General features: G+C 39.1%; 1 protein-coding gene across 1 annotated transcript; it reads left to right on the top strand.

The window, feature by feature from the left end:
* Positions 1–9,116: 9,116 nt before the first annotated feature.
* On the top strand, positions 9,117–12,529 carry LOC115921625. The gene is made up of 2 exons (XM_030979257.1): positions 9,117–10,110; positions 12,361–12,529. The coding sequence occupies exons 1-2, from the start codon at positions 9,857–9,859 to the stop codon at positions 12,416–12,418; spliced, it is 312 nt and encodes a 103-aa protein (XP_030835117.1). The 5' UTR covers positions 9,117–9,856; the 3' UTR covers positions 12,419–12,529.
* The last annotated feature ends 1,003 nt before the right edge of the window (positions 12,530–13,532 follow it).

Genomic DNA, 13,532 nt, shown 5'->3' with positions numbered 1-13,532 from the left:
TTAGCTTAGCCAGACCTGTTGAACAGGGGGGGGGGGCACCGTAGTAGTAGTAGTAGTAGTAGTAGTAGTAGTAGTAGTAGTAGAAGCAGAAATAATAATCCTGCTAATGGTTGCTTTAATCATAATTGCAGATGTAGAAATAGTACAGTTACATCAATATCAATTTAAAATATATATATATATATATATCACATACGAGTCAACACATTAGCAGAATAAAACTCAAATATACACTTCAAATCATGATATGCGATCCGTTTTCATCTCACTTTTCCCTAAACAAGCATTACTTCCAACCTAAATCACAATAACCCGTTCCACCGAGATATAATTTTGCTGATATAGAACAATAAGCATATCACAAATGGGGATGACTTATCGTCGGCGCTATGAATGGGATGTGTACATTGACAAAGGTTTGTTTGATTTCGTTGAAAGGTTTGAAGTTTGCCCAATCACTTTGGTGGTGGACAGTATCCATCCAGTATCGGCAAAGGAAAGCGCTAGGAGAATGATGGTATCTGCGAAGTGACAGTGCCAGAAGCAAACATGAGTTAATAGCTGGCAATTAAGAGTTGTATCTATGCCGGGTTGTCGATTCGAGGACGGTATAAGTGGCCGGGTGGAAGAAACGTGATGCTGCCTCCCCCCCACCCCACAGACACACAAACACTGCCCCACCCCTCCCCTACTAATCATAGTTGTTCCTTCAAACACCGACACAAATGTTGGATAAAAACTAAAAGGAAAATGCCAACCGTAAGGATAATTTTGTCTCCTAAAAACTTTTGCAAATCCCTATCCCATACCTGTCAAAAATCACGACCATTATTTTATTTACTACAAACAGAGCACAAGTATTTATTCGGGAGTGTATAATTACAACCATGTTTGACAATTTTACCCATCATTTCTTACAGCGTAACATTAACTCTACATTAAACGCATGATAAGAATGCAACTCAATCGATTCCCCTTTTTAGGCTTCATACATATTTGACAAGAAAGTAATCTGAATTTGTCGCTCTAGAGTATATCATTTAGACGATGACAGGAAGCTAGCCATGAACTGCATAATTCAGGAAAAAATACTTCCACATTATATGGATGCATTTCCTATGCTTTCCATGCATCAATTCACTCTTTTTTCTATCCCGACTTTTGTCCTTACTCGAGTGCCTATCATCGCATCCTCCTCACCTTCTCCGTGTGAAAGGAAATTCTAGCAAATTGAAATATGTCGCTTTAAATCGCCAAGAATGCACGATTGAGTGGAAAACATAAGTGACCTTTCGCTTTCAGGATTCTGATTCATGTCAAAATGTGATGTACGAATGAAATCGATTTTTTGTTTAAAAGTACTTAAAGATGAAGTGGAGTTCTGGTCATGCGATTGCATTGTGAAAGAAACGGATGTGGAATCGACTTGAAAAGGTTGATCATCTAGCATATAAGTATTCGTGTATATTGCAAGGTGCTGGAATCATCAAAATGATAGGAAATTTGGCCAAGTCTTGGTAAAGTTACAAACACTGTACACAGAGAGATGTATACGGGACTACACGAACACGTCCCGATTTTTACGATGTTACATGACATTTAGTTACAAAAAAACTTTAGAACTATAGAATTCTATAAAAAAAAAATATGAAGGCATTTGAAGAGCCATGCTTTTCAGGGAACATGATGTTTTATTTGAAGTTCTTCCACACTTGCATAATAACAATGATAACGCTCACAAATTATTTGTCACCTCTTCCCAGAACTCAACCTTCTCTTTAACTGCGATTTAAAGGCTGTGAATATTATCTTCTTCCCATCTGAAGGACATGCCTGGTTGGAAATCATTTTCTGCAAGCTTTCAAGGGATCTCTGAATGAAATGCCGTGTCAGACAGATCGCGCTTTTTCAAGATTACTTTTTTTAATAAAATACAAAAATGAAACGCATGCAAATGTTCATCATCATGATTCGTGCAAGGCTGTCGATTTTTGAGTGAATATAGTAATCATGGTTTTAAACAAAATGTACATGTATCTTGTTATTATTTCTAATTGTGATTATTATTATTATCGTTATTGATATAGTATTATTAATAGTGGTGTTGTTATCATTACCACACAAATCAAAATTACTTAATTGTTATAATTTGTATTAACAACACTACCATCATTAATAATTGTATTGTTGCTGCTGTTGTTTTACCATAAAATCTATGAATGTTATTATTATTATACCAAAATATCACAGTATAATATGGTTTGCTAGTCAATTGTTATCCATGTATTCCATGTCGACGAGCAATTTATACACATACGAAAAAGAAAAATGACCATCATCACGTTGCTCGAATTCCACAGTTCGGTTTGTTACATGCTGACAATTTTAAAAAACGTGACTTTCTGCGCTGCGACAGTAATAGAAGATCTATTTTTAGAATGACATCTGCATATGTAAGACGTATTCCAATCATGACTTACAATTTTATTGTATCCACGTTTCCAATACTATAGCGCATGCGGATAAAATAAAGTGCAGAATTTGTGTGTAGAATATGCCAGAAGGGATGAGCGAATCCAGGTAGTCTAATTTAATCTAAAAATAAGATTGTCAACAACAGGTTTTCATTACATGACCAGGGTATATATAGGCCTATTTATTTAAGAGGACGTTTGACAACAGATGAATTACAAGAGTTCGTTGATAAAGAATCATACTCCAAGAGTTATGTTTCATGTCAATTGTGGGGTAGGCCACCTGGTCAATGGTACATAATAATAAACTAAGGTCTTGACGTTCACAAATCATCTTTAATCTTTAATTGCTAATCTTTTATCCGAATCACCGTTCTCACTGGACAAGCAGCATTGTAAGCCTCCTCATTCACATTAATATTGATATCGAGAAGAGACGTGTAGCCTCATTGAAACATGAGCCGTCTGAACGCAGCATCAACAAACAAGGATCACATTCGTGTACATCGGAGGAAAGGGCGGGAAAACATCTTCCTCGATTGCCGTAAATTTCTCATGATTTCAATAAGTATCGATATCCGGCTAGATTCTGTCGTTTCCATCGCAATGCTTTCTCTGTGCCGCTGGGGGTTTAGGGGTAAAGATGAGTACTGGTTCAGTGCAGTAACATTTTAAAAGAAATTGTGTACAAGTTATCTGGAAAGGTTATTTATCTAGTACAGAGGAAATCGTGTATAATTATTATGAAGTTTAGGAATCATTAGAACGGCGTGAAGTTGGCTTTATAGGCTTTTTGTGCTGAAAACCACACGTACTGTTCATGAACATGGGTATATGGAACTGCACACGCACATATATACACACACATACATGTGGGATGAAAGTTTGATCCATTTCTTGCCATAGGCCTATTTATAATGATAATGTGTTGGGAGAGCAATCATTTTTTAGGGGGTCTTTCAAATATAACTTTCTTGCAAACTGACATCAGTAAAAGAATGTGAACATTTTCATTTTAGTTTCCTCTGTTATTAGAACATAACATTCCTTGTAATTTCCAAGCGCTAAAATGGCTGGATTGGGCATTGTATCAGGTTGTATTGACAAAGAAGGTGTTGTTTGCCACAACACAGATCCATTTGATGGGATCATGTTACGAAACCGTTTACGGAAATCGTTAGCGTCTCCCACGCGTTTACCGAACCGATGGATATGGGTGCGTTTATACTAGCAAATTCCATGTTGTTATTTCCTTTGATATAGCGATGACACCAACAATTGCGTTATTTTCTTTTACGGTATGAAACAAAAATGTAAGGATACTTCCATTCAAAGTCACTAAGAACCGATTAAAACGCTAATCCATGACCTTACATGTACGAATCAAAATCATACTTTCACCGCGCGAAACTATTCTAAACCTTTAAGAAAAAAATGTTTTGTTCATTGTATTTACAGTATACCGGTCAGATTTCAATTTTAATGACGAAGGAACACATTTACTTTTGAAAGCAAATTTCCGTTTATAAGAAACAGTGCTCCGATGAAAGTAATGATCATCAAAAATGCCTTCTTGGTGCTTAATAACAAATGGGTATTTGAGAGTCCCTTATGAGTCTTTTGTAATCAACAAATTCGAAATATATCCCTATGTTCAATAAGTATTGAAAATCACCTCCTTTAAGAATATTAGGGGGCGAGAAATACTACCTATCCAATGATTTTTATCAAAAAGTTAAAAACCCTGCCACTCTAGTGACAAAAGTCCACTTATTACCTCAAGTTGATGTACAACACCTTCAAAGCTAAAGTTAAGATATTTATTTTTCCTGAATATTTATCACGCTAAGAAATGATAACAGAAACAAATGTGAGGCGGGGGCGCTGACTGGCTGTCTGAGGGGGGGGGGGGGGGGCTGGCTGTTTGATCGCGAGGCGAGCCTATTTCTCGGTTGGCTGCCAGTATGCCAACACAAACCAGCAACCGGCGAGAAAATTTCGGAGCTGACAAGTGAATTCAAAAAGTGATAGAAGACATCAAATTCTCTTTGCTAAGCTGAGGAAAGCCCCTTGAAGATGAGCTAGTCCCAGTGAACACACATTTTAGTGTGATGAGCAAATAAGACGATTTTCCTCCAATTTTGTTTTATAACATATCAGGAAGACGTTTCTTGGTGCCGCCTGCAAATATAGATAAGCTATGATAGCTCAGGGCCTAGTCTAGCGGAGGAGACTGTTTTATGAGTTTGAGATAAAGAATGTAAAAATTAAATTTACAAAAATAGAAATGCTTGGTTAATGATCGTCATGCACAAAGCGCTGTTTTTGAATGAATTGGTTTATGTCTCTGACATCTTTGAGGTTGTCTCGATTCATTCTACGCCTCCATTCTCACAACTATCCTTAATGTTATACATGTATATCAGCCACTATCTCTCTTTCTCTCCCCCCTCTACCCTATCTCTCTCTCTCTCTCTCTCTCTCTCCCTCTCTTTCTCCCTCATTCTTTTTCTCTCTCTCTCTCTCTCTCTCTCTCTTTCTCCCCTCTTTCTTTCTCTTTCTTCCTCCATCCCACTCTGTCTCTGTATCTACACGGCTCTTTATCTACTGTCCTTTTCCCCTCTACTTCTTGCAATAATCGCCTTAGCATAAAAATTACCGATTTTTGTTTTGTCTCGAAAAAAGGCCAGGAAACAAACAAACAACAATCAAAATTTCATTTTAAAAAAGATGAAGAAAGACGAAATCTGAATTGTTAGACTGTTCGTCAAATATAGCCTGCTCACCAAGGTTTACTAGTATTGAGATTGTCATTCAGGCGGTTCCGCAATTATCTGCCCATGCTTTATCAAGTGCTCCGTAATATTTGCTCAAATCTCACGCAGCTCGTGCCAATCCATCCAAATTCGTCCAATACTTGGACAATATTAAGAGATGAACAGGGATACGTTCATGGATAACAACCTCGTATCATGTTTTTTATCCCCCAAGATATATACCTCTTAGGGAAAAGATATTCCGAGTAAACATTTGACCAAATATGTACTTATCTTACCGGTACTACATCGCTAGTCTGCAAACAAAATCTCCTGTTTGATACTTTTTATAGATAAATTGTTATGTTTGTTAAGCCGAATACTTTTTTTTCGTCACCCTTTTTTGTTGTGGATATATTTCAAAATAGACGGCAAGAGTGTCAAACGCAAAATTTAATTCGGTTCGAGGGGTTTTCGTACTAAATCAGAAGTCTACAAACAAATCTTTATTATAGCCCTATGTATGTACTATTTCGTCAGTAATAATACTTCTCGCATTATTCTGAGAGAAAATGTAACTTAGAAATAGAGGAATAAAAGTAAAGCATGCACAATAAGCACTCGGCTCCTACTCAAATGCAAGTTTGCAGTAACATACCCCACCTACATCATTTGAAAAACTAAATAAGCATGATTAATGCCTAAACCGGAAAGTGCAATTTCACTAGGTTTTTATGTAGTCAAGGCAGCCATTGAAATAAAAATTCAAACAGCAACAACACCAAAAACACTATTTAATAACCTGCTTCAGATGATGTAGAAATAACTGATTTATCTGATGTCAACTTCAATATCAAGTTGTATAGGCGTATGATAAAGCATGCTGTAATGTGTAATCCTTGGTCAACATCACATTAACATCATAGTGAAATATTAGCTTTGAAACTGTAACAAAAAATATACGTTTAAAAAGTAATAAAGTTACAAGAAATAGCCTTGAGCCTCACGGTTATCTATTATGTTACGTTGTTTTTTGTGTTTTCAATTATCATGTTTTCAATTATCTAATATACCCTGTCATGGTTAATAATGTTCCGACTCCCCTGAGCTAATTGTTTAATTGCATCTAACACATACAGGGGTGTATATTAATAATGAGTGTACTGATGTACCATTGACTAATAAAGACCTGAAATCAAACTGTCATTCACCTTTAATTATTGTGATAAATATGGACATGATTAGTGAATATTTCTTTTCCCAATATTTTTCCCTAAGGCAGGTTACTCGTTTTTGGTTGTAACGTTTCACTTTTCGCATTATTGTAATAGAGGTTAATTTATACTAAAATAAAATAATAAATAGACAAGACAAATGTTTTATCTGGAGAAAATAAGCTGCATTATACCTAGACTCAAATTCCAATGCCATTCCCATCTTCAACACAGACACCCACAGACGAAAACACATATCTAGAATTATGCTGACCTAAAATTTGTCTTTAATTTTCCATTATCTATTTCTGCTTTTACGACACCTTACCCCGACGTCTCACGTGCCAAGCTTTTCACGTTTACTCAGCATTGGATAAACTAATTAGAGCATTGTTCGGGATAAGACACGATTGACGTATAGCAAGGTGAAAGAACAACTCACCATCAAGAAGTACAAAGCCGTGAAAAAGGTCAGAGCGATTGGTCGCATTGTGATACGTTGACATCTACTCTAGATGACGTCATACATGTCTGTTGACCACGTGGTGGTGAGTAGGTTCTACGACACATGCTCCGGCGGTGATTGCTTCGCGGTTAGTTTTGTTTAAAACACTAACCCATTTTCTGAGTTAACCCTGGGTCCTACATTATAATCAACTCAAGTCCTAAACCTAAGCTCACCAAAAATCAAATTGCAACCCTAACCCTGGTTCCTTGACGAAATATAGTACGGAGCCATAAGCGTCGTCGGAGAAAATTTGGGGTAACGCATGTGAAATGGCGATTAGTTAATATCTAGTATAGTTGACGTCATGAATGTATCCTGACAGCATGATTTTGAATATCATCGAGATTAGTTTTGGTTATTTTAAGCTTATTCTATACGGGGACCACGTACCTTTATCTACCATCCCGTAAACCCGTGCGGGCGACTAGCCCATGAGGAAATTTCTGCAATACGTCTGACTATACCATCCTGTACAATGGCAGTAATGAGCATGGTAAAAGTTAGTCATTGTATAGCGCTCATGTCTGGCACATTGCAACTCCTGACCATCTTTATGATTACACTGGCTTTAGCCGATCATGGCTACCATTACACCGCTTAGCATTATAAGGAATTGATTCCTACCAGGTACCCATTAACCTCACCTGGTGGAGTGTGGCAAAGTACTATTGCCGTGCCTTAGTGCTGTGACAGGGATCCGAACCGTCACCCTTTAGTACACATTTTGGAGACTTATCCACTGGACCACAACATATCAGGAAAAGTATTTGCTTAGTAAAACTGATAGTCCACTTGTTGCTGATGTACTAGAAATCCATTGTAACAGTAGACATTCTGATAATGCACACGCTAGAATAATCTGGCTAACCTTTAATTGTGAGTGTGAAGTTGTAAGCAAAGACAAGGGGAGAGTCAATGAGCCTATTATTATGGAAAAGAATCGCCTCCTGGAAGAGATCAATACCCTGAAACACCAGACCCTAACTGGAAGGCTTTCACCCAGGGTATTGAGATCACCTCACATCCTCAACCTCCCATGTCTCTCTAATCCTGATCCCTGATCTGAAAATACAGCTTCGAGGAGCAAAAAATACGGCCTAGATTTGCGAATTCAGTGTTAATTAATCGCGTGCTTTTAAGAATCGCATGTAAGGTGATAATCTATCTATTCAGTAGGAAATCTCCTAATTGGGCGGTACCGAATCTCGGATAGTTGCCCGAGGACCGGGTGAAAAGCTGAGGTAGTTGCTTAAACTGTTTTATATGACCTATGGTGATATAACCTCTAAGTGGAAAGCTAAGTAGTGGATCTTACACATGAAACGTGGTCGAGTAATGAATGCGGTGGAATGAATGGATGAATGACGCAAAAACAAACTGAGTAAAGTCACTAAAGTCACTAAATATTGGATGTACACCAATCTAGCTGATGAAGAGACAGTCAGTTTTAATGATGGTTGGGAATGCGATTATGAAGAAAGAGAGAGAGAGGGAGAGAGAGAGAGAGTGAGGGAGAGAGAGAGAGAGAGAGTGGGGGGCGGGAGAGAGAGATAAAAAGAAAGGAGGAGAGAAATAGACGGAGAATGCCCAATAGGGAAGGGAGAACAACAACAGTGAAATGGCAATAAAAAGAAAATCTGTCAGAGTAATAAAGAAGATAAGCGTAAAAAAACGACATGGGATCAGAGAAAGAACACGACATAAACAGAGATCGGAGATACACACATTCACACACATAGGGAGGCATGGCGAGATAGAGGGAGAGAGAGAGAGAGAGATACAGTGAGAGAGACATACAGACAGACAGACAAGAGATTTAAAAAAAAAAAAATCAGCGATAGAAAGACATATCAAAAGAGAGAAGAAAATGTCTATAAAGAGGATCTCACCGACTGGTAGTCAAGTAAAAAGAGATTTATTCAGACACAAATGAATACGTTGGGGAAAATGAAGGAAGGAGCAAGAGAAAGTCCAAATTGTGTAGGATGGTCTCTACATGAATAATTTCTGCTTCATTATTTGCAATGTAGGCGTATAATGTATGTAGTGTGGTTGTTCATGGTCATCACCATAAACCACAAGTCTAATCGCTTCATCCACGGATGAATGGAAGAAATGAGAACGGAGACAGTTTCACAATGACGTGCTTTTATACCTCAAATTATCCTAATACGTTTATTTTGATGTTATCAAAATAAACCCAATTGTAATAGAATGCAATAGTGTAGGCCGGAAATATGCGGCAAGCCGGTGACTACACACGATAGCGCGCCTCTTTTGTAAAATGATTTTGAGGTCAATAACCGAATGTTTCCCAGCAGGTCGGCAAATATCAAACATAGGCGCATCTCTTTGTAACCTACATTGAGGTCACAAAGCCGAATCTTTACCACGCGTGTTTTGTAAATATCAATGATAGGCGCGCTTTTGTAATACATATCGGGGTCGCAAGGCAAGTGTTTCCCACGACGTGTATTTTTACTAATCAATGGGTCATTCTCAGCTAATACTTCGTTTGAGTTGGTCGTGTTTTATTGGACTCAGAATTATACATGCTAATTGTACACAGGTTGTCGCTGTTGAACTGACTGCACCGGTTAGTTTCTATTATCACTGGGTTTCACACCAATACGCTGGATATTCGGAATTGAACAGAGAGACAGCTACACGGGATATAAGGATTAAACGGTGGAAAAGTTACACTGGATATCTGGAATTAAACAGAGGAAGAGTTACACTGGATAATTGGATCTAAAAAGAGAAAATGTTACACTAGATATTTGGAATTGAACAGAGGAGTAATTGTATTGGATAGCTGGAATTAAATATTGGAGGAAGTTACATCGGAGCTCGGATTGCGGCATAGTCGTCTAACTAGCTCGTCTGTATTGTGTGGACGACAAGATGGGGAAGTCTAAGGCGTCTACGGGACGAAAGGGCAAAGGAAAGCGGAGAGAGCCAGCGCTTCAAAACAGTGACCCGATCAGGGGGACAACGCCAGCTCCACATTCTCGAGTGACGAGACGCGGCTCGAGGAGTAACCCAGCCGCTTCGGCAGGGCGGGAGCGCCAAGGAGACCAGACTCCGACGGGGGGGGGCCAACATCACAGAATCCCTAGAAACGGCGAATCAACCGTCTATTGTCCATCCTCCACCCGGTGAGTTACCTAGCCACAGGCTAGTCTCATCTTCTAATTCCGCAAACATATCATTCCCTAAGGAGATGGGGGAGATGGCGCAGTGAGACATATAAACTTTATGTCCGTTAATAGGTTGGACAAGGTCGGGTTGATTGTAGGCAAAGGAGATAGGGGCCTACATATAAGGTGTGGATATAATTATGGAGAGTTAGTACGATTGCTTACTTTGGTTTCAATAATTTTAACCAGCTCAGTGGGATGTTATTCATTTTCGTATAACCACGCACTTATTTGGGGTTAGTCGTGTTTCGACAAGTGATGTTGTACAATATTTAGTGTGTTAAACAAGTTCGGTACGATACTAGAAATGCAATCGTGTCAGAACGATGTGCGTGCAATGACGCCTTGTTTTTACATGTCAAACGAAAGAGCATCTCTCGGACTAGTTACGCAGAGTATGAAGTAGCATTTAATGTCATGCTTGACCGATTTAAAAAAAAAAAAAAAAAAGTCCGGCTTCTTGATGCTCTGCACTTGGCCACTTAGAATGTGCCTGTAAAATTTCAAGAAAAATAAAGATCGTTCTGGGGTCCAGAAGCGTGAACCCGATTTGCCCCATAGACAATGCGTGTAATGCATGGGCGGAAAACGTACAGGATCTGTATTATGACCGGACTTTAATTGTTTGTTTTTTCTCTCTCTTTATGTCACTTTATCTGACGTATTTGGTATCATGGGAAAGAGAATTTCATGGTTGTTATTGTAAACAATTTTTTTTTGTTCTATGGTAATCCTATCGAAACACGAGATGTAAAATAGATTTATAGGACAAAATTGCGTCTTCAATGACCCCCTTGACCAATTTTAAAAATCCGGCCAAGAGGTGCCCTGCGTATTGCAACTCGGAATGTCACTGCAAAATTTCAAAGAAAAAAAAAAAAGGGACGTTTAAGGGGTGAAAAGCAGTCTGAAAAAATGACGCCATAGCCGATACGTGTTATATTATTGGGCGGAAACTCGGCGGAATTCGTATAATGACCCTTGTTCAAATGTGATTTACTCAAAATTTTCTGTGTGAACATATACCATACTTGGTATCATTCGAAAGGGCACTTCATTGCGGTCAGTTTGACACCGGTGTCATCTGCGCGCAATGTACTGCACGCATTAAAGGCGCTATTACGTAACGCATAGTAAATTCATCATTTTTGGCGATAACTTTGCGCTGACGTATTCGAATTTTACCAAACTTGGCAGACAGTTGTCACGTATATGGATACATGTGTCTGCCAAGTTTCATTGATGTAGGTATAAAGATCGTTATTTTAGAGTAAGTTGAAGTTATTTCGGAATTTTCTCGAAAATGGCGGATTTGGAAGGCAATTTTTCTCAAATTTGGTCAGTGTTAGGGTATATAATTTTGTATATAGCTGGAAAGGAAATAACTTCAAGTATCTAAATCCAAAAAAGGGTACGGGTTTGCCAAGCCATTATGAAGATACGGCCACAAAGAGAAAGCCAATTCCTAAAACTTTAGAGGGCGCTATTTATGTTGTGCAAAGCCATTGGAGCGTGAAATTTGGCACGGCTATGTGCAATTATGAGATAAAGATACTGTGAGATTTAAAAACAAAACGGAATTTATATGAGAAAGTTATGGCAGTTTTAGATTGTTTAGGGGTCCATTTTTCAAGAACTTGAGATTTATTGGAGGAGTCGGTTTTAGATTTGAAATTCGAGTATGAAGATGGCATTGTGAAGGTCAAGTCACCCGTCGCAGATGAAAGGACATCTCTCAGACTATCTAGAGGAATTTGTTAAAAGTTTGTAGGATCTAGGATAGTGGGGATGGGAAGGAAGATATAACGGCCTTAAAATGGACCAGAAACGGACAAAATGGCGCCTGGACGGTCATGCATGGGTGATTTCCAAAATCGAAGAAAGTAGTGACCTTGATGAGATGTTAGAGTCTATGCCTATGAAATTTGAAAGGAAAAAGACATGAGGAAAGCACCTAACTAGGAATCACAAACACTACGTGCAAAACGAATGCGATTCCTGACGATAAGGATAAGGGAAAGGAGAATATTAATGGGGCAGAATGTGAGCGAAAACAAGGCAATGACGAAGGTCGTCATTGCGATAATATGCTATATAGAATTGAATTTGCTTCGCTTATGTAATTATGTTAGACACCTTTGGTTCTATAAGCCCATAAAAGGTACGCCATACTCGGAAGGAATTTGGTTTTTATCTTTCTCCGAATAGGTGCCCAGGCTCACCGGGTTTGGGTGTGCGGAGACATTCTCGTGAGGCGAGCTGGTGAGCGGGCGTTTACCAGAGGCTGTCGAGACCTGGGAATCGCTGGTTGTGAGGTGGCATGGCACGGGCGAGGAGGGGCGTCGCTATACGCGGTTTCCCGCGTCAACAGGGCCAAGTGAGGTTCGGTCTTTCTCCATCGGAGCTAATCATCCATGCGGGCTCGAACGACTTGGGGCGTTATTTTGCAAAGGACTGTCGACAAGCGGTGGATGAAGCACTGAATACAGCGCGGTCATTGTTGCCGCAATGCTACATTTCATTTTCAAGCATCTTACTCGCCTGTATTACTATGGTCATGATGTACACGTCACGTCGCAGGTCGTCATCAATGATGTGCGGAAAGGTGTCAACAAGTATGCCAGACGGAGGGTCCGGCGTATGTGTAGTGGATCATTCATAGGCCACAATTTCAATGTCCAAGAACACTGGTATTTTCACAGAGATGGCGTGCATCTGTCTGATGAGGGATGTGATCTTCTCATGGGGAACTTTGCGTCAGCGGTTCGATTTGCTCTTAATCTTTGAAACTTTATTTTGTGCATGCCCTTTGTTTTATTGCGGGCAATCAGGAGTATATTGAAATTTAAAGAGTAGATTACGATTTAAAATGGTTTATTGACAGGCTGACAAAATGTAGGTCAAGAGGTTGTTTACATTTTTGAGGGAAATTCACGCGCTAGGAAATGTAATACTTTGTATTACATTGGAAGGAAATGTACAAGCGTATGTACGCTTATCAAGCAAGCGCGGAAAATACCGCCAGCAAATTACAAATAGCACGAAGGGGCTTTCATTCTAGTTATGGCTTTCATTTGAATGGACAAGAAGAAAAATGTACGGAGTCTGAAACATTCCCACCACCTCCCCATTATCTCCACCAATAAAAGTATTTTTAGTATATTAGTGGCATAAATTAAATATTGCTTGGTGGTTCGAAGTAGCCAAGGTATACGTATTAGTACGGAAAGGATTTAGGGTTTCAGGTATGAAAGGTACGGATAGGGTTTATGTAATAAATTGGTCAGTGATTTATGAAGTTAATGCAGAGCTGGGGGCATTTGGCCTGGTCGCACATCAAGCGTCGTGCACAAAGACAGTGGGCCGTAGGGGAATTTTCC

This window comes from Strongylocentrotus purpuratus, unplaced genomic scaffold (assembly GCF_000002235.5).
Source record: "Strongylocentrotus purpuratus isolate Spur 01 unplaced genomic scaffold, Spur_5.0 spur5_scaffold_10, whole genome shotgun sequence".
NCBI classification, from domain to species: domain Eukaryota; kingdom Metazoa; phylum Echinodermata; class Echinoidea; order Camarodonta; family Strongylocentrotidae; genus Strongylocentrotus; species Strongylocentrotus purpuratus.
The sequence above is the reverse complement of the archived record's forward strand: the minus strand, read 5'-3'. Positions and strand labels throughout refer to the sequence as shown.